The sequence below is a fragment of the Plasmodium yoelii genome (genome assembly GCF_900002385.2).
Source record: "Plasmodium yoelii strain 17X genome assembly, chromosome: 12".
NCBI classification, from domain to species: domain Eukaryota; phylum Apicomplexa; class Aconoidasida; order Haemosporida; family Plasmodiidae; genus Plasmodium; species Plasmodium yoelii.
The window spans coordinates 1962501-1984757 of NC_036184.2; the positions used below are offsets into that span (position 1 = coordinate 1962501).

At 19.5% G+C, this 22257-nt stretch overlaps 3 protein-coding genes and 1 pseudogene across 3 annotated transcripts, besides 1 other annotated feature; 3 read left to right on the forward strand and 1 right to left on the reverse strand.

Moving 5' to 3' along the window:
* Window positions 1-3226: 3226 nt before the first annotated feature.
* On the reverse strand, window positions 3227-4028 carry PY17X_1249400 (Plasmodium exported protein, unknown function; the record flags this gene model as incomplete). Its single annotated transcript, XM_022956927.1, has 2 exons — window positions 3227-3862; window positions 3957-4028. The coding sequence occupies 2 exons, from the start codon at window positions 4026-4028 to the stop codon at window positions 3227-3229; spliced, it is 708 nt and encodes a 235-aa protein (XP_022812757.1).
* Window positions 4029-7068: 3040 nt separating this feature from the next.
* Window positions 7069-7925, forward strand: PY17X_1249500 (fam-c protein; the record flags this gene model as incomplete). Its single annotated transcript, XM_022956929.1, has 2 exons — window positions 7069-7149; window positions 7317-7925. The coding sequence occupies 2 exons, from the start codon at window positions 7069-7071 to the stop codon at window positions 7923-7925; spliced, it is 690 nt and encodes a 229-aa protein (XP_022812758.1).
* Window positions 7926-17373: 9448 nt separating this feature from the next.
* PY17X_1249600 (fam-b protein) lies at window positions 17374-18305 on the forward strand (the record flags this gene model as incomplete). The annotated part of the gene is made up of 2 exons (XM_720154.2): window positions 17374-17442; window positions 17616-18305. 2 exons carry the CDS (start codon window positions 17374-17376, stop codon window positions 18303-18305), a joined length of 759 nt encoding a protein of 252 aa, XP_725247.2.
* Window positions 18306-21195: 2890 nt separating this feature from the next.
* PY17X_1249700 lies at window positions 21196-21895 on the forward strand (annotated as a pseudogene).
* Window positions 21196-21895: a sequence feature (YIR protein, pseudogene;~PIR protein, pseudogene).
* Window positions 21896-22257: the final 362 nt, after the last annotated feature.

Consider the following 22257-nt stretch of genomic DNA (forward strand, 5'->3'; position numbering starts at 1 on the left):
GTTGACTTGATTTTTTTTATTTTCTCCCTTAATGTTTAGCTTTTTTTTTAATTATTTTTTTTATTTCCATTATAATACAATATGAATGAGTTATTGCACTTAATATATTAATAAGTAAATAATAAGTATATTATAATTAATGATTTAGGGGGTTATCTTTATTTTTAATAATATTATAAAAATTTCGTATTTTTTATAAACAATGGAGTTATAAAATATTTTATTTGTATAATTTTAAGTGTTTTTATAATTTCCAAAATTATATAAGAAAATATGAAATTTATAAAACAACATAATATAGAGAAAAATTAATTTATTATGTGTTATATTTGTGATAGAAGTAAATGTGAAATATTGTAATTTTCCATTTTTACTAAATTTTCAAAATATTTACAAAGTTATGATTATTATTATATACAGATTATGAAGAAGAAAGAACCTCGCCCTTTTTGTGGAAGAAATAATAAAAGAAAATTGAGATTAGATCATTTTACGGTTATTTTTAATTCCTATTATTTTTATACTATACTAATTATGTTATAAATTAAATATATATTTTCATTATGTTAATTATGACTTATATAACTTATCGTATATGATACAATTTTTTTATTTATTATAATTACATTTATTACTTGTATGTAATATGTTTCGTATTGATGTTGAGTTTCTTTTTTTATTTTTTTGGACACATTTTGAGTGTTAATTTTTTTTAAGTTGCAACACATTTTTTGATGGCGTAAATTTAAAAATTGTAATAATAAACTTATTTTTTCAATTTAAATGAGAAGTAAAATATGGTGATATTTAAATTCAACAAAATAAAATGTACATTAATATATTATATAAGGGTGATATTTTTAAATTGGTATATGTAACAATTTCTCATAAACAAGTTTATATATTTTATGAGGAGGGTATATATATATCCATAGCGTGTGTGGAAGCTCTTATATAATTTTTAAAAAATATAAGGAATATATTATTGTAGTATATATATTATGTATATAACTAAACTATATTTCGTTTAAAAGCATAAAAGATTGTTTTGGTGATCACTAAATTTTTTGTTTTTTTTAACAATGAAGTGTTATGTTTATTTGAACATGAGTTCTAAGGTATATTCAGGATATTTGCATTATATATATACTCGGATAAATGAACCAAATTCCGCAATGCATTAGATAATACCATATATTGACAGGTTTAGTAATACACGGTTCCTTTTATAAGACCAAATGGTGTGTGTTATTAATAACAAATCTCTGCCCCTGTTAATATTAATATTGGAATTACCATTTTAACGAAAAAAATAATAGTTGATTATCGGTTTATTAAATAAAAATTATATTTATATGTTTTACACACTAGGGAACTTTTACACTATTTTATCGTAAAAATTATATATTCTTTAAATAAGTATAAATATTGAAAAAACAATTTTTTTTTTGTGTGGAATGTTCTATTACTTTTTATGGTGTGTGGAAAATTCCTTTTCTATTTTCATTTAAGAGGTTGTAATAATAGTGATTACATAAAGTATTTTTTTAAAATTATTAGAAGTATATAATTCTTTAATTAACTTTGGATTTTCTGAATATTTAATAACTACATTTGACATTTATTTTTGCTTATATATGATATATGTTTTCATAGTTTATGTAACGATTTAGAAGTTAAATTTGTAATTTTTGAATATTGGATAATAATATATTAGACATGTTAATTTTTCTAAATATAAATATTAAATTGTGATAAAATGTGTTTCACAAAACACACTCTAATCTAAATTATGAACCCTAAACCAGTGAAAAATGTGATTACATATTAATATAATTATATTTTAAGTAATTAGACACAAAGAATATTTTGCATGTCAATTTCACACGTATTATTTTATGGGTAATTCATATAATTCTATTATTCATGGTTATAATTTTGTATAATTATATTAAAATATTTGGGATATCAAAATATGTTTAATGTGTATTCTGGGTATCATAAATACATAATCAATAAATTTCATTTGATAAACTTAAAATAATAATTATTATATATTAATAATTCGCATATATCAATTTAGTTTTCGAAAATCATCTATTCTTTCAATTAAATTAAAAATAATTTAGATATTTGATAATATCTTTAAAGAATGATTTACATTTTGTTAAAATGGTTGGAGTTATGATAAACAAATGCCTCGAAGTATAAAAATATAATGTACAACTTTTATATGTATATTATTATATACCATAATATATTATTATAATGAATATATATGATTATTTATAGGATAATTTTCAGGAATATGACATTTATTTTTATATAAATTTTTATTGAATATGTATAGGAAATAATTAATTAGCTATTGCAGTGTTTTGAAAAGACTTAGGATGTTCCTTTTTCTATCTTTGTAAGTTTTTTGCAATATTTTTTTCAATAAAAAATAACTTTATAAAATAATAAAATTTTGAAATTTCTATATAATATTAGCACAGTTAATTCTATTATTAGAATTATAGAAAATAGAATTAAAAATTAAAAAAATGAATAAACAAACCCTTTGAAATATATATCCCTTTTATATATAATATGAAAGTTTCATGTGATAAATGTATAGATTTTACATAAAATACTTTTATGATCCTTATTAACTTTTTTATTTTTTTTCTATATAATATGTTCTCTCTTTTTACTTAAATTAATAGTAAGTGTGCATAACAAAATTATTTAACATGTCTAGAATGTTAGTTATAGTTTTTAATTTATATTAAACATATTTATCAAATAAAAGAAACAAATCAATGTCAAATATGAAGAAAAAGAATCAAAGTAAACAAAGATTAAATTCTTATGACAATTTTCATAATATATGTAAATGCATTAAATATCAATAATGCAGTTAATTAACGTTTTTAAGGGAAAATACATATGATAAATATGTTTCTTATATAGTGCATATTTTTGGGGAATACATACGAATACTATATTTTTTATTATCATAAAGGTGTTATTGTCAAAAGGTAAACAAATTTTAAAATATGCAATTTATGCATTGGGTACATAAATCCCCCAAATATTTACAATTAATTATAATTATGTGTATTAAATTTATTTATTATTATTCATAATATTTTTTCTATAATATTAATAATTTAAAGCTTTCAATCCATGTATTTTTAAAATTTGATTGTATATACTAACTTTAAAACGCCCTTAAATGATATTAAATATTTACTTTTCTGGTTTTAAAAAACACATTATAAAGAAATCTTAGGAAATATGAAAATCCAGTTAAGGTTAAAACATAATTACCAATATCAGCAGGAGCATATTTGTTAGTAAGGTTCAATCCTTGGTTAACTGGAATACCAATAATAAAAGTTGAAGCACCAAGAAATCCTGATGGCATATGCGTATCGGTCATATATTTTTTAATTTTCTTTTTATTAAAACCCAAAAAAGATCCCTTATGTGGTACATAATCATCTCTTAAGGTATTTCGTTTATCGTGTGTTAGGTAATTCGAAGAATATCCTTCTTCCTCCTCATCATCGTCATCATCATCATCATCATTATCATCATCATTATTATTAGCATTATCACCATCAATAATAATATTACTATTATTATTAATATTTTCTTTTATATAATTTTCTAAATTAGCAATATCCTTTTCATTTATATATTCCTCCAATTTTGTTTGGGGTGATTCGGTATCGAATTCCTTTTCTTTTTGGCGACGTAAACTTAGAGGATTCGTACTTGATACTGTTCCACATTCTGCTAATAATCTATTAATTCTTGATGATAGTGTAACTACCGCATTGTGTTTTTTAAATATATGTTCGCTGTTATTCACCTAAAAAATATACACACAAATAAAATATATATTGGAATAATAATATAATGGTTCATAATAATAGATTCAGTATATGTATCATATTTATTCTTACATCATTTTGGTAATATTCATAACATATTATCAAGGCAAATATAAAAGGTTTAATCAAGGACATCAAATTCATTTTTTTAATTCGATATATTAATAGTTTGAATAAATAAATAAAAATATAGATTTTTTGGTTAGTTAAGATTAATTAATAACATAATTTTATTTTATGTATGTGTTTATTAAATTAATTAAATTCAAGAAAACGTAAATAAAAGATTCAATATAATTTATAACACTTACAAATTATAAAATATATTATTATAATTATATTTCTAATTATACGGTTATAACGATCTTTACAAAAAAACCAATAAATAATAATCTAATTAAAAACGGTTTAACTATAATTAAAATTAGTAAATATAACAAATAACGGAAATAATAATTACCACACTAAAATTAAGCGATATTTCCTAATACTTCTTTTTATATAAAGTATACATTCATGTATCTTGTATTTTATTATTAATATTAAAATGTTATTAATAAATAGTAATAAACTTTAAAAGAAATGGAAATTTTAAAAATAATAATAAAAAAATAAAAATGTAATATCTTAAAAATAGTATAATAATTTGTAATATATAATTATATATACAAAAAATTAAAAGGTTAATTATCCACTTTATCCCAAAATATCCATAATTTTTTATATAGCCTTTTCCGTTCATAAATAAAGGGCGTGAATATTTCGACCTATAATAATAATTTTTTTAACAGCGGTCTCGCTACAAAAAATAATTATTTTATTAATTATATATATATATATATATATATATATATATATATATATATATATATCGTCACTACCAATAACAATTATGTAAAATGGAACCCCAATAAATGAAATATTAAAAAATTAAATGGATAAACTTTAATCAAATTAATATAACAATATACATATGCAATATATTTATATTATATTAATTTGATATTGTTTATAATAATATTAACGTCATTATTTGATTTAAATAGCCTAAATATATACCATTATTTATATATTTTTCCTGAATATCGTAAATAATAGTATTTTTTCAAATATCTTTTACATAAGTCCATGTTATATTATTCAAATAATAACATTTGTGTCATATAATATAAAGATATCCTACACAAATATTAAAAATAATTTTAATAGTTTTTTTAAAATGGTATTTATGCATGAATATACATATACACTTGGATTTTATAGATGAATTCCTTTTCTAGCTATAGTAACAATTATTGTTTCTCATTAATAAATCATATAAATGTGGTTAATTTTTAGCGAATTTTATGGTTATAAACTAGCCCCAATATTAGCGGCTGAAATAATTCCATGGCATCATATTTCAATAATTGTGGAAATTATAATAATTTTTTAGTGGTAAATAATATGTGAAATATGTATACCCTATACAGCACAGTGGGAAGTGCCCAATTGACTATGATCTTTATATACTTTATTACGATTGCTATTTACAGTACCTTTTAATTTTTAAATTTAAATACATAAATTTTTTATATATTTTGTATAATTTTTTTTATAACTTATTGATTCTTCAATGCTTTATTTTAAATATATTTAAAAATTGCATTGAAAAATATGCTTTGTCAAGGTATCGGTCTATATTAGCATTTTAAAGAATATTTAATATTAATATAAAGAAAATTAGTAATAAAATTAAAATATATAAACTTTATACTCAAACTGAATTTTCTTTACATATTATAGATATTAATTCATGGCCTCTATCCCATTATGTTAATATAATAACATATTTAGAATCAATTTTTAATTAAAATTTGTTTTTAATATATTTTTCCGTTTTTTATATTATTTTTATATCAAAAGCAAAAATTTTATTATTTATTTAACATTTGCAAATAATCTTTATCATCGATTCGATTTACACAATTTAAAAATGTCTACTATATATATCCATTTATGCTGATATGAAAACGAAATATATATATAAATAAATATGGTTAATACACATAAACTACTAATTATGTGTTAGGGTGTCAGGTAGTGGACAATGTGTACCAAATAGTGTTCTAGGAAAATTAGAAACTCAAAGTATACCATGGGTATATTTTGATATTAGAGCATATATTTTAGGATCACATTAATAGGTATGGAACAATTAAATAATGCTTCCAATTTTTAAAAAATAAGAAAAAAATTACAAAGGTCATGGATAGTATTAAGAATTTATATAGTGCATCTACGTCTAATATAAAAAACTCTTTGAATGAATCTATTAATTTGTTTAATGTCATTATTAATCATATAAGTATCAATATAAAAAACCAAACATTATTTCTACAAGAATTGATGAAAAATATGAATCAGATAATTCAGGATACGATTTGCCCATAAATAGTGATTAATTTGGTTATAGAAAAATATAAGTTTATAAAGGATCAAACATGTTATTAAATAGCCTTTAAAGTGTACTAAAGAATTATTTATATAAAAATATACAAAAAATATATTTTAGGTTGAATTTGTTACATAAACTTATTTGTTTATAATTAAAATAATGCAATCTTTAAGAAAAATGGGTTATTTGAAAAAAAACGTAAATATAAAAATTTTAGCAATTGAATGTTTATATCTCTGATGATAGCAGCTATTATATATTTATATGATAATATATACAGATTAATTAGTGAGTTTATTTATATTTTAAGTATTAAAAATAATTTGTTATATTTAACAAATGGTTCGAATAAACAAAAAATATCCAGAACAAATAAATACATTTTTATGGATTTAAAACAAATTATATTATTGATTTATTTTTTTTTTTTTATTGATTTTTTATTTATTTATATTAAAGTAAAATTAAAAAAAAGTACTAAATTTTGTTAACTTATATTATTGCAGTATAAATTTGTGGATGTTCTAAAATAGAAGTATCATATAATTTTATTATAATATACTTTCATAAATATGAAATAAATTGTTTATATAAATTATAATTATTAAAAAATATATAAAAAATATTCATAATTAACAATAAACATTAATATTATTATTTTACAACAATAATAAATTTTTAAAAAGTTGTAAATGGAAGATATTTAAAGCATATTACTTCGTGGAAATATTTTTTAATAAGGATAAAATGAATAAAAAAATATATAGTTTAGCTGCCGTTTATTCTTATATCCTTTTGATTGTAACAATACAATGTTTTACAAATAATGTAAGGCGAAAAACCCAACAAATAAAAAATATAGAGAATAGTCATATACATATATATGTTAAATATTGATTTATTTTTATGTCATTTTATATAAAAAATATAGTTGTTTGCGTACTATTATGTGTACATGAATATATACATTTATTAATGCGTTTATTGATATGCAGGAGGATTTAGATAAATATGTCAAGAAAAATAAGAACTTACATGATGAATATGAAATAAACAGTATAGATATTAATAATGGAAAATTTAGATATAGGAGTCTTTCAGAAAATTGTATAGAAAAAGATTACACTTCAGGTTGTACTACGACTCAAAAACCTTCACATAATAAAAAGTTTAAAGGATTAAAAATTTCTAATATATTTAAAAGAAATAAAAATAAAATAACTAAAGCACCTTCATATAGTAAAATACCCCCACCTTATCCATATAATCAAATAACCGAAACATCTCCAGATAATAATAAATTTCTTCCTAGGGTAACAATAGTAATAGACAATGTTCCGTGTGATTTTATTCCACGAACTTCAAAAGATTTAAGGTTTCTATTACGTATGAAAAAAAAAATAGACAAACAATCCTCAAAAGATAAAAAATTTCATCCTCTTGGAAAATTGAAGCTGAAAAATGATACAGTTAAAATTAATAAAAAACACCGAAATCATTTATTGAGTTTATTAGATTCTAAAAAAACAGGAAAACAACATTCAAATAATAAACTAAATGAACAATTTTCATATAATAATTATATTAAAGGGATATCAAATTAAAAAACGAACAAAATAATTCTTTCTAATTATTATTTAAACTACAATTTTTGACATGTGATACTTATAGACAAATGAATTATGTTGTTTTTTCTATATTTACGAGGACATGTTTTAAATTTATAATTTTATTATGCAATTATTATAATTAATATAATATATTTTGATTATATATTTGAATAAAACGGGAACATATATATTTATATGAATTGTTTCGTTATTTATACTTATTTATAGTATAGTTTTTGTGAAAGAATATTCCGAAAATAATAATTAAATGAGATTGATTCATTTTCTATAATCATAGTATTTATTATTTGTATGCATATAATTTTATATTGCATAGATATGTTTATATTTTATATAATTAAAGTGAAATTGGACAAAATTTAATTTTTTGAAGTTTATTAATAGAATAATACTATAAACAATTTCATAGATTCATTACATTTGTTTAGTTGAGTCAATAATATTATGGAAATATATATAAAGCATATTTGATTCCATTATATATGCGTTTTTTATTCATAGTTTTCTTTTATCATTTTTTTTTGTAACATTAGAACAAAATGTTGATATATATAACATTTATAAATTCGATTAAATGAAATTAAATATTCTTTATACATATACTATTTGTTCTCTCTAATTTACTCTTAGTGTTTGAAAAATGTAATTCAAAATGATTGTCTCTAAAAGTTAATACAATCGAAAGAAAGGGGATAAAATGCGTCGAAAAAAATATGAATAAAAGAAAAATATATGAAATAGAAACACCAAAAAATAAAAAAAATATGTCAATAAATAATGGTGCATTGAGTTTAATTATAAATATTAACAAAAATAAAACTAATATTATCTTAGTGTTCCAAATTGTAGAGATTTAATACATGGAAAAATAATTATTATAGAAAGAATGAAATAATTGGGTGTTAATAAAAAACTATATTTATAATAAGTAAATTCTATGAGATAAAAATAAACAGAATAAAACATGTATCATCAAATGGATATATTAACTTTAAACCTTTATCGGGCCTAAAATTGGTATATGAATTTTATCATAACAAAATATAATATGCAAATTGTAAATGGTGAAATAAATAGATAATATAATCACAATTTTTTGAATTAAAAAACGTCTCTATATATTTTTGTTTGATGTTTTAAATAATGAAATGATTTTTTCATATATGTTTCTTTTAAAAAATAAATTGTCTAATATTATTTAAAATATGTTTTAATTGTTCAAAAAGTGTTGATTCGTTGTTTATATGTTTGTTTTTCACTATTTATTATGTGATATTTGTTTCAATAACCAATATATATTTGAGTACTTTGCGTGTATGTAAAATTTACTCTTATCCATTTTTTATAATTTCTAATATTTATATATTATATTTATAATAATATAATTTATTTATTTTTATATTTTTCATTTTTTGTCTAATATCGTTGGACATATATTATTTCTACTAACATAATATTTAAGAAATGAACTAGTTAAACAATAAAATCGTTTTATTTATAACCAAAAATAAATTATTTTAACAATCAATAATTTAAGTTATAACAATGGTAGAATTGTTCTTACTTAAAAATAATTAAAATCAAAAATTATTAAATATTTTTATAAGTAACAAAGGCAATGACGTGAAACATATAGGTTCAATTCACATTGCATCAAATATAAATACAGTTTATTCAATTTTTATAATTATATTAAAAAAATTATTATTTCTTAAAAAATACAATTCACATATACATATTTTGTTTATAAAAAAGTTAAATCTTTCAATCACATTCTCGTAACATTTTATCACCATACAAGAATGGAACAAATATAAATAAATATATTAAAATATTATAAAAATACAATAAAATAAATACAATGTATTAAAATATATTTAAAAAGGGCATTGCTTTCCTATTATTACAAAAAAAATTAATCCATAAGATATATGGATACGTCCGTTTTTATTAATATATTTTTATGGCTTGTTTTTTCTACAAAATCGTCTAACTATGTAATAGAAATATATGAATATGATTCATATATATATTTCGGTTTGAAGCTGTAACAGGGAATATATTTTTTAATATTTAAATAAATATTATGACTTTTTATTCTTAATAGCTATTGCTTTATTTATTAATTTTGGAATGTGACCATTCGGATCTGCAAGGTTGTTATTAATGTAATTTTTTAAAAGGAATAAAATATTGAGAGCAATTACTGTGGTTATACCAAATGCGTAAGCTTTTTTGATTTTTGATAACTTATTGGCCTCGGATTCTTTCTTTTCTTTTTTATTAATTAGACGCATAGATTCTTTATTATCTTCATAATTTTCATCAAATTCTTCATTATCTTCTATAAGGATATCAATTAAGAAATCATATAAAGGTTTTAAAAAAATATATAGTGCATGTATTTATCGATATAAAAAGACATTAAAACTATTTAAATATTCTTATACAATAAAACAAGAGTAATGCGAAAACGGTGAAAGTAATATTATGATAAACATTTACATCGTATGCAAATTTTTGTATTTACACAATTTTGGATAATTTGTATATATGCATAAACAAACACATTTATATAAATATTTAATATCAAAAGTACCTGTATGATCTTCATTAGTTCCTTTCATCTGTTTATTGTTTTTATTGTAGTTTTTTTTGATTATATTTTTTCCGTGTCTATCATTTTTTCCATTGTCGTCTTTATTCCCCTGAACAGTAGCACAATAAAGTACTATTAAATATATGAGAAAAAACAAGCTGTATAATTTTTTATTCATTTTAAATAATTTAATAGTAAAAAAGACTAATTAAAGTATTTTAAATATTAAATGTCTTTTCAAACTTAAAAACACTATCGTGTTTTTAAAATTTTTTATTTATTAATATATATATGATAAATGTATATAAGCCTATGTAAAATAATAAAAGTAGAACTGGTAATATTTATATAGAAAATGTTTTATTACAATTTTATTATAAAATATATTTTTTATTTTTGAATTATAAAATATATTTTTTATTTTTGAATTATAAAAATTAAATATAACTATTTAATGACAAATATGCAAATTATTAATACATTGTTAATTAATTAATTTGTATATTTTGTATATTTTGGCTAGTGGTCAAATAAGTAAAATGCTGTAAAACCATTATAATATTAGATATATGTTGTCCATAATAATTTATTATATACGAAATTTCATGGTGAAGGAGTAAATATTTTAGATAATCAATGCATGCAAATTTTACATGCACATAAATCTTCTTATATAAGAGTGGTACTGTTGTATATATATTACTCATATAATCTATATAATATTCCCATTATATACACACTTATTATTTAATATTATTGTTCTTGTTTGATGTTTTTATTATTGTTTTATAATAGGTTAAACAATTTTAATTTATTTATGAATTATTGGCTCAAATTTAGTGGTTTATATTCTTGGTTTTGTTTTGATTTATTTTTTTATTGATGATAATATTCATTGGGTTATGCAAGTTCATTAAACATAAATAAGCAATATATCATTAAAATAAAAACATATATTTATCATAACAATGATTTTTAACATCTGCATGTGATTTAGATGTGTCTCACAAAAGGGGAATATACATTAATATGAAAAGTGTCACATATTATATTTTCCATAAAATATAATATATATAATTGAGTGTTAATATATATTTAATATGATTAAAATAAAATGTTTATATTGGATGTATTAATATATATATTGGCTATATATGAAGTCGTATTATGGAATATCACAATTGTCTATTATATAAAACTTGTTAATCAGGGATTACATTGAATTATGTATAACATAATATGTTTCTTTATTTGATGAAATGTTTTATTCAATAAAAATTATTTGTATCATATTTATATTAATTTAAATCATTTTATCAATCTGAACTGTAATAATAGCATTATATATGAGGTTGGTTATTAATTATATTATGATTTATTTTGAATATTCATCTACATTACAATATATATTCAGATTAATATTTGTGTTTTTAAGATTAATTAAACACGTCAATACATAATATATAATCATAAAATATAGATCAGGAATTGACAACATAAAAATGTCTATAAAATATTATTATGCTTCTAACATTTTTAGTAATACATAAAAATTACATTATATATATATGTATACTATCATTTTATGCTAAAGATTTAAATTCAAATAAAAGAAATAGTTTTATATATTTTAATTTAATTACTATAAAGGCATAATGTTATATTAATCACTTATTAATTTTTAAGTTTTATAGATTTGTAGTATAAATAAATTATATTTTAAAAGATTTAAAAAATAAAATATAAGTATATTAATAAAATTTCATATCATATTTTTTTTTAATATTTTTTTTTAATATTTTTTTTTAATATTTTTTTTAATATTTTTTTTAATATTTTTTTTAATATTTTTTTTAATATTTTTTTTTAATAATTTTTCTAACAAAATTTTTTTTTTTTTTAAATTATAAATATTATAGATAAAATAGCGTTATTATTATATACCTATACTTATAATATAATAAAATACTATACTAATAACTAATATTGTGATATTGATTTTTGTGGAAATTTCATATAATTAAATATTAATATTAATTTTATCTAAAAGGGAAACAATAATAAACTTTCTTTGAACTAATAATATTTATATAAGGTTATTATATATATAGAAACTCTAAATCTATAATTTAAATATATTTTAATTACAAATTAGTATATGTTCTAAAATGTTATACTTTAAAACAACGAAACAAGAGGAATTACTGATTGGTTTAAAGTATTCCTATTAAGTTCATTAATTATATAATGTAGTATACAGTGATATAACATTAGTAATAACAATAAGAATATGAGGTTAATATATTATATTTATTGATACACTACATGGGTATACATTCATTATATATATTATTAAACGGGTGACAATATTAAAATTGTATGCATAGAAGATCAAATGAAGTATCATAACGTTTATTTAAGTAATCTTCAATGCGGTAATATTAGAGTCAATGCTACCAAGGATGATAATACTAATTTTATTAATAATTATATAATCATCCTTAAAAATATAGTTATTATATCTTATAACTAAATAATATACTATTATAAAATATGGAATATATAGTACAATTTAGATCCTAAATATTAATATAACAATAACAATGATAAGCCAACGTTATATTATGTCTAATAAATGATAATTTCCAATAAACCAATAGCAATTGTTAAAATTAAAAAAAAATCCAGTTCAAGACGAATTTATAATTTAAATTTACATTTTCTATATATTTGTATATTAAATGTTAATATGAATTGAAAATGATAATATATATTTCATATATACAACTATTACTCTAAAAACAATTTATATATATGTATTATTATTTTTATAATTGGTTTTATTAATTTATGTTCGATGTCATATGTTTTTTTTTAAATTCTAAAAAACTCATAAATTATGTACCTCGAACTATTCATTAAAATGAATTTGAATATACAGAATATATGAATGTAAGAAAAGTTATTGTACATCTAAATTGTGTTTCCAATTCACATTGTTAATTAAAATATATAATATATTTAGGAGATACAATAATAACAATAAAAATAATAATAAACAATCTATTTTATGTTTATTACAGATACTATTAAAATATACTATAAAATAATAACTTACACAATGTGTTAGTGATATAGAAAACTGAGATACATATATATTTTTAAAATTATAGTGATAATATATTTCTAATTCACTATATTTTCCAATATATATCATTTGGAATTTCTTTATTAAAAAAATAGACTTATAATTATAATGATATATATTCGATTTAAACTATTACAAGGTTATAAAATTCTATAATGGATATATTTCAAATGTTATTAAAAATGGATAGTTTATCTATATATTTAATTTATAGATATGATAAAACATGTTTAAACAGTCATATATTAAGGATACATAACTAAATTTCCATAAAAGTAAATATAAGCCCCCTTTAGTAATACTATTGTATTATTGTGATATATCGATTTAAATATTAAGAACATGATCATTTAACGATATATAATAGCGATGTATGTAATTTAAGAAATTTCAATATATGTTGTAGTTCAGAATATATATTTCATATAGAAAATAATATAACTTATTTAAAGAGCAAAAATGAAGTTTGATAATAATGTCTAAGTATATGGTATATACATTTTTAATGAAATTCACTTTACATTTTTGGATGATGATTTAATTGGGTACAAATTACCATTAATTTGAATACAATTTTAGTTAATAAATATTTTATTCATTTTTTAAAATATTTTTTAGTGTAATATGCTTTTAGATTTTTATAAGCAATTTCTCGATGAAAAAAACGATGAAGGGAACTTCAACGCGTATTAAATATTTCAAAATTATTGTTCTATCTATAATTCTGGAGAAATAAGTTGTAATTACGAAATTGATATAATTAGTGCTTAGAGTATATATCTATTGAACCAATTGTTCTATAAAATTGAAAACGAAGATGAGCATGCATATCACAAAAAACATTATGTTGAATACATTATTCTGTGGTTAATAAATTACGAAAGTTATCAGAGGTAAATTCGAGTTAATCCATGGATTTAACTACGTTCTATTCTAAATATATATTAAATAATGTTTGGTATGGAACAATTGAGAATGGAATAAACCTAGAAAATAATTTTCTGGATATTGATATTGAGAAAATATTAAACTTTATAAAATATTTAAAGAAATGTGCAATATTGTTTCAAATAATGAAAACAAAAACTTAAATTTGATGGACAATTTCAATAATAACATTTTTGAACAGTATAAACAACTTATTACTATATATCTGTTAATACCAACAATAACATATATTATAGGCTATCGACTATTATTAAAGGTACGTATGAACATTTTATAAATAATTATAATAAGAATAACCAGAGAGATAATACTTTTCCAGAAATTCCAGCAGAATAAGCGGAGATTCTATACCTGTCTCTGGAACATCTGTCGTTTCTTCTATATTTGGCGAAGAAGTGTCTAATCCGGAAAAAGACATGATTGAAATAAAGGGGAATCCAGGTAATGGCTTAGAAAATGATGAGCAAATAAAGATACAGAGAATCAACCACATAGTACAGACACTAATCGAGGAAGTTTAAAGAATGGCAAAGTCATTACCAAAGATAAAAATCGAAATTTAAATGAGGTATCATAAATTACAGAAATGAAGCAAGACAAATCACAACACAAACAAGAGCCGTTTATGAACACATGTATTTTAGACAAATTTGATGATTTTGTTGTAGGATTTGGTAAAAAATCTACAAATATTTCTACTAATGCTCTTATTGGATTTAGTAACTATATAAGCAATACAATGTTTGATTATTTATAAACGGTTATATATAAATTGAGCATGTTATTCAATAAAACCATTATTGGTTTAAATAATAGAGATTCAAAAAAATATAACTATTAAAATCAGATAAAATATCAGATATTCCAGAATCTAAACTAATTCCGATTGCCCTCGAAAAAACTGAAGAACCAAATACTCAAATAATTACTTCTCAACCAGCTATTGATGAGCCACAGAAAGATGATATCAATGTCATATCAAATTCAATGACAAAACAAGAAAATCCTGAAACCGCAGTAAAAGGAAATGGAACAACAGAAATAGGGGTACTGCACTCAAAAAATACAAAAAAAATGGAATTTCAATTATAGTTATTTTAATACCCATTATTTTAGGAATTATTCACAAGGTAAATAAAAAGAAAATTATGAAGTATATAATTTTAAAAATATTTTTTAACTAAAGTATTATATATTTTTACTATTTTTATGTTAATATTTGCCATTTGGACGTATAAAGGAATTGAGGAAAAAAAAAACATGAAAATAGTTATAAATTTGTTTGGTGTAAATAAAACGACAAAAACAGTTATAAACTCAACTGATGAAAAAAAACAAATGCAAACAATTATAAATTAATCTACTCAAAAAAAAAACTAAAAAATACATAAATTCCGTTTATGGGAAAAAATTTCTTTATTAAATATACACAAACCTATGCCGACCGATCCGGTACCATTTATTAATTTATTTTTTTTGTTTACAAAAGAAAGTAAGATTCTTTGGAATGACAAATTTAATTAACTTATATTTGAAGTCAATTTTAAAATGTGTATAAATTTAAAGAATACTAAATAAGCTGCATTTCAGTTATTACTATAAATAATTATGGCTTTAATATGTGTGAGTTATATTAAGGCTCATTTATCCTATTTTTATAAAAAAAAAATTCTCTATTTTTTATGAGGAAATGTACTGTGATAACTAATGTGCTATATTTATGTTTTATTTAAATAGTATTTATAAAAATAAAGACAAAATAATTTTTAACTATTAAAGGTACTATACTATGTGTTTAATGAACATGACAAAATAAAGGATTTCTTATTAAATGTATTTAATTTTCTTATTTCATGTGTATTATCCATTGTGATTTATACGAGATATATTTGAAAATATAAATATTTTATATGATTTTAATAGAATTAATACATTTGATGATGTATATTATGAGATATATTTATAAATAAAATTATTACATAACAATCTATGAAAAAAAAAAATTTACAAAAAAATGGGAAAATAAATTATAGAATATTATTAATATTTAAAATTAGAGAAATATAACAATAAAATATAATAAATTAAAAATTATTTAAATGTAAATAACAATAATGTTTTGTTAATGTTTTCATTATATGTTTATATTTATTCATATAAAAAATATATATGTATATAATATTTTATTATTTTAATTAATATTTATTAATCGGGACGTATGTAAATAATAATAGAAAATATATAAGTTTCCTAAATATTAAAACCGTATCACCAAATATACCAATGTATTATACACTATATTAAAAGCCTATTTGTATAGCAATTTTCCAAAAAATATTTTGTATAGATAAATTATTATATACATATATATTTTTATAATTAAAATATTAGAAATTGTGTATTTTTTAGAGAAAATTATTATAATATTTATATTCATAAACACTTTTAATGAATATAACGAAGTTTATAACAACGGTTACATAATTTTATTGAGAATTCAAAAAATTAATAAATGAAATAATTTCTATAGTTTGTTTATAGATATATTTATTCATAAATTTTAGAACAATAAACTAATAAATATTATTATTTTTGGAATAAATATCAAATTATCATCATTATTTCAAACTAAATTTATTATTCCAAACTACATTTATTATTTCAAACTAAATTTATTATTCCAAACTACATTTATTATTTCATTTATTTAATGAATAAAGTTAAAAATGAGAATCAGTATTTTTAAATTTGTTTTTTTTTCAATTATTATTTGTTTTTTTGAATATGCCAAAAATGTAAGTCACACATTATTTTCTTTTATTATTAATAATATTTCATTATAGTTTTTGTATCTATTTGTTTTACATTAACCTTATATTATTGTTTCATGTATTGGTAAAACATTTAAGTTAAAGAAACATTTTAAATTAGTTATATATATATTAATAAATATTTCATTTCTTTGCAGGAATTATGCCTTGAAAGGAGTATAATAAATTTTAGAAACAATAGGGTATTAGCATATGGAGACAATCAATTCGATTTAAATGATTTTTATCAATCAACTTTGAGTCTTGCAAATCAATTTAATGAGTATAATGACTATGACGATGACGAAGAAATGGAATTTCTTCGAAATACTATAGATTCACATATAAAGAAGCATCAAGAAAATAATACATTACCCGATTTAAATAATGTAGATAAGAAAACTAAAAAGTTAATTGCTGAACTTCAAGCAGAATTAGAAAAAGTAAGAAAAGAGCTTGATAATAAAGAGAATAATGAAATAGAAATACGACAGATACAAAATCAAAGAATAACTAAAACGGATAAAAATGATTGTGTATCAGAAGATGCAAATTCTGAAGAATTGGAAAATCCAGAAAATTTCCCAGAGATAGAAAATAATCAGATCGATTTAATTAATACTGATCAATTCGAAGAGGATCAAGATAAGAAAAAAGTGGCCAAAAAAATATTGAAGAGGGGAGCATTGTTGGTTGGAATTTCTATTATGGCTTTAATGTCAGGGGCGACAATGATACCATTTGTGGTTTTAATTACACTGATTTCAGTTGAAACAATTTTTAAATTTAGGAAACTCAATAAATCTAAATTTAAATTTAAATTTAAAATGCCCAAATTATTTAAATAACTATTTATTATTATGATTTATTATACTTGATTAAATGATTAAAAATTATATATTTAATATTGTATGGCATAAAAGATACACCTTTACATTTTATCTAATAATGTAATTTGATTTGATTGGTTATTTTAGTATTAATGTTATTATAAATGTTATTATAAATGTTATTATCAATGTTATTATAAATGTTATTATTATATCTATTTTAATTTAATATATAATGAATTTATATTTATTTGGTATTTGTTAAGAACTCATTTATTCTTATTTTCATGCATATATATTAGTGTATTTTTAATTTACTCGTTTTTAGTTAATATTTGTAAGTATTTTGAATAAAATTAATTTGAACACATTTATTAATGAAATTATAAGTTATATACAGGATTTAGGGTTATGATTTAAAGTTGAGTTTTGGAGAACTCGTATTCGGGTTAGGGTTATGTATTATATTGTATTTAATTTTGAATAATTTGATACTATTTATGGGTCTGTAAATGTTGATCAGATATATTTACCATTTCCATATGCTTAATCTTGAGATGAAGTCTAAATGTGTAACCAAAAAAGGGGTACGTCCATTAATATGAAAAGAACCATATAACCTTTTTTCATAAGTTATAATATAAATAATTGAGTGTTTATATAAATTAAACATTATTAAAATAAAATATATATATTTCATATATTAATATATATATTTATTATATAATGATCGTCTGTTATATAAAGCTTATTAATTAAGGAGGGTATATTGAACTATGTATAACACAATATATTTCTTTATTTAATGAAATGTTTTATTTAGTAAAAATTATTTGTATCATATTTATTTTAATTTAAATCGTATTTTTATAACCGAACAGTATAATAATTTTGTATATAGAGTATAATTATATTTCGATTAATTTGGAATAATTGCCGACATTATAATATACCTTCATATTAATGATTATATTTTTAATGTTAATTAAATATATTACCAATATATAATAGGTAATAATAAAATATAGACGTATGGAATACCGATCGAAAATTGAGAATATAACATTGTCTATAAGATATTATTATGCTTCTAACATTTTTAGTAATAGATAAAAAATTGAACTATATATACAATATTAAGTTTTAATTGTAGCTACTATTCTTTTGTATTTTACATTTGTATTAATAGAAGTTACTTTATACCCTTTAATTTATTTATCACAAAGGTATAATAATAGATTAATCACTATTAATTTTTAAGCTTTATAGTTGAGGTATAAATATATTATATTTAAAAATGTTTAAAAAATAAAATATAATTATATAAATAAAGTTTGGGGTTTATAATAAATTTTATAATAGCTCATAAAATTTAGTTATATGGAATGAGTGCTATTATTATAGCATAAATATATATAAATTAAAATAATATTGTATCATTGACTAAAATTTGAAATATTGCTTAATCCAGGAAAATAATATAATTATATATTAATGCAAATATTATAGAAAAATTATGTTCCAATTAATATGTTTGAAATTATATATGGTTTATATTATAAATATATAAATTAATAAAACTACAATTTAAATGACGCTTTTACAGATATATGTTTAATTAATTTTTTTAAACGATAAAGTAAGGAATTTTTTTAATTGATTTAAAATATTTTTATTGAGTGCATTAATTGTAATGTCGTAACATACAGTGATATAACGCCAGAATTCATGGTAACAATAGATAAAAATATTAAATACGAACAAATATATTCTATTTATTTGATACACTTTTATGGGTATAAGCCAATTCTACATATTCTTAAACATACTATAATATTAGAAAAGTATGGATAAAAGTTAAAATGAAATATTATAATAATTAGTTAAGCAATATTTGGTGAGGTAATATTAGAATTAGCACTACCAAGAAAAACAATAACGATTCTATAATTTTACCTAAAAATATATTTTTTTCTATTATAGAACTAAATATAATTTTATTACAAAATATGCAATATATAATAATATAGTATATATTTAGGTTCTAAGTATAAATATGTTAATAGAAATAATAAGTTGTTTTATATTATTTATAAAAATTTATCATTACTAAAAAACCATGAGAAATTGTTAAAATTATAAAGTACAGAATTCAAAAATAACCTAAATGAAAATTATTTCATCTAATTGGTTTTATAATTTAAAATTAGTTTTAAATTTTATTATCTATTAAATAGTTAATAATAACGAAAAGAATAATATGAATTTCATGTATACTATTCTAAAACTATTTTATGTCTATAATATATTTAAATTTGCAATTGTTTAGGTTAAGCTGAAATGTACAATATGTGTTTTTTAATTTTAAACAGATGTACACCATATGTATCATAATATTATTTATTAAAAGAATTTGTGTATAAATAAAGTTATTGCACATTCTAAAATAAGTTTTTAACAATTATAGTAGTCATATATTTATAGTAGCATGTTCTTGGAAACAATTTTATTTAAAAATTATAGAGAATAGGTATTTCTTCTTTATGCGTAAACATGTAATTCTAAAGAGCCACATTTTATTTAAACTATTACAATATTTTACATGATTCTATGATAGTATAATTCTGAATAATATTAAGAATAGTGATATTTACCATATGATAAAAATGTTTCAAACTAATAAAAAATTAAGATAATTTAGTTGATTGTCATAAAAATAAATAAAATATTCCTTTGTTAACAATATTGTATTATTACTCCATATGAATTTAAATAATAAGAATGTCTATATTTATGGATATTATTTGTGTGTATAACTAAAATGAGTACAACATATATGTGTTGCATATTAAAATAATATGAAAAAACTAATATATAAATAATAAATAAAACTCTATTATAATAGATAATGAAACAGTAAGCATATATTTTTAAATAAAACTACATGTCTTTACATTTTTTGAATATTATATTTCCTATAAAATATGACTAAACATAATTTTTATATCTTTTATTAAGATATTTTTTTATTAATTTTTATAAATATTTTAACAACGAAATTGTGGATGAAATCAAATTTAATTCTAGTAAGGGTTTATTCAAGTATAATTACCCTTATGATAAAAAAAATAAAAGATATATCGATTGTGAAAAAAATTACGAAAGAATTAACACACTTGGTACATATTTATATTACAAATTAAATAGAATTGATAAAAATGTAAAAGATGATGAAAATAATGATCATCAATATATTGAATGCATGTTGTTATGGACATCCAATATATTACTTCAGATAAGACCATAGTTCCATTTTAGAAAGACATATGGGCAATTATAATTATTGGAGAGTATTAGGTAATATCGGTTACATGAGTCAGTTCTATGAGCTATTTTATCAAATATGTAATAAAATTCATGAATATAACACAAATGGTGGTACAATAAATGATATTGGAAATATTACCACCAAATGTTCTCAAGCATATACAAAAATATATAATAAGGTTGATAAATGTGACCCATATATTAATTTACTGAACAATTTTAAAAAAACATATGATAACTTTAGATATTTAGTCATAATGGGTAATACAATAAATAATTGAGGTACAGTTATTAAAGAACTTACACCCAAAATGATCAGAAATTCTTATATAGATGGATTTGTAAATGACGAATGTAATGAAATACATTCAAAAACTGCAAAGGATAATAAATGATCCATAAAGGGGTTCAGGAAGTGCAGGTAATGGATCGGTTTAGGGCTCAGGGGAGTTTATTTATTATATATGTACTTATGGTTTATTATGTAACCAAATTTTATGCTGTATCGTATGCATTATCGATTTTTTTGTTAAATTTATTTTTAAGGTTTTGAATCCCCTACAATATTGAAGAAGTATAGAACAATGTGAAAATAAAAATAATGGATTACTGTTTCCTATGAAACAAATCAGTGAACAAAAAA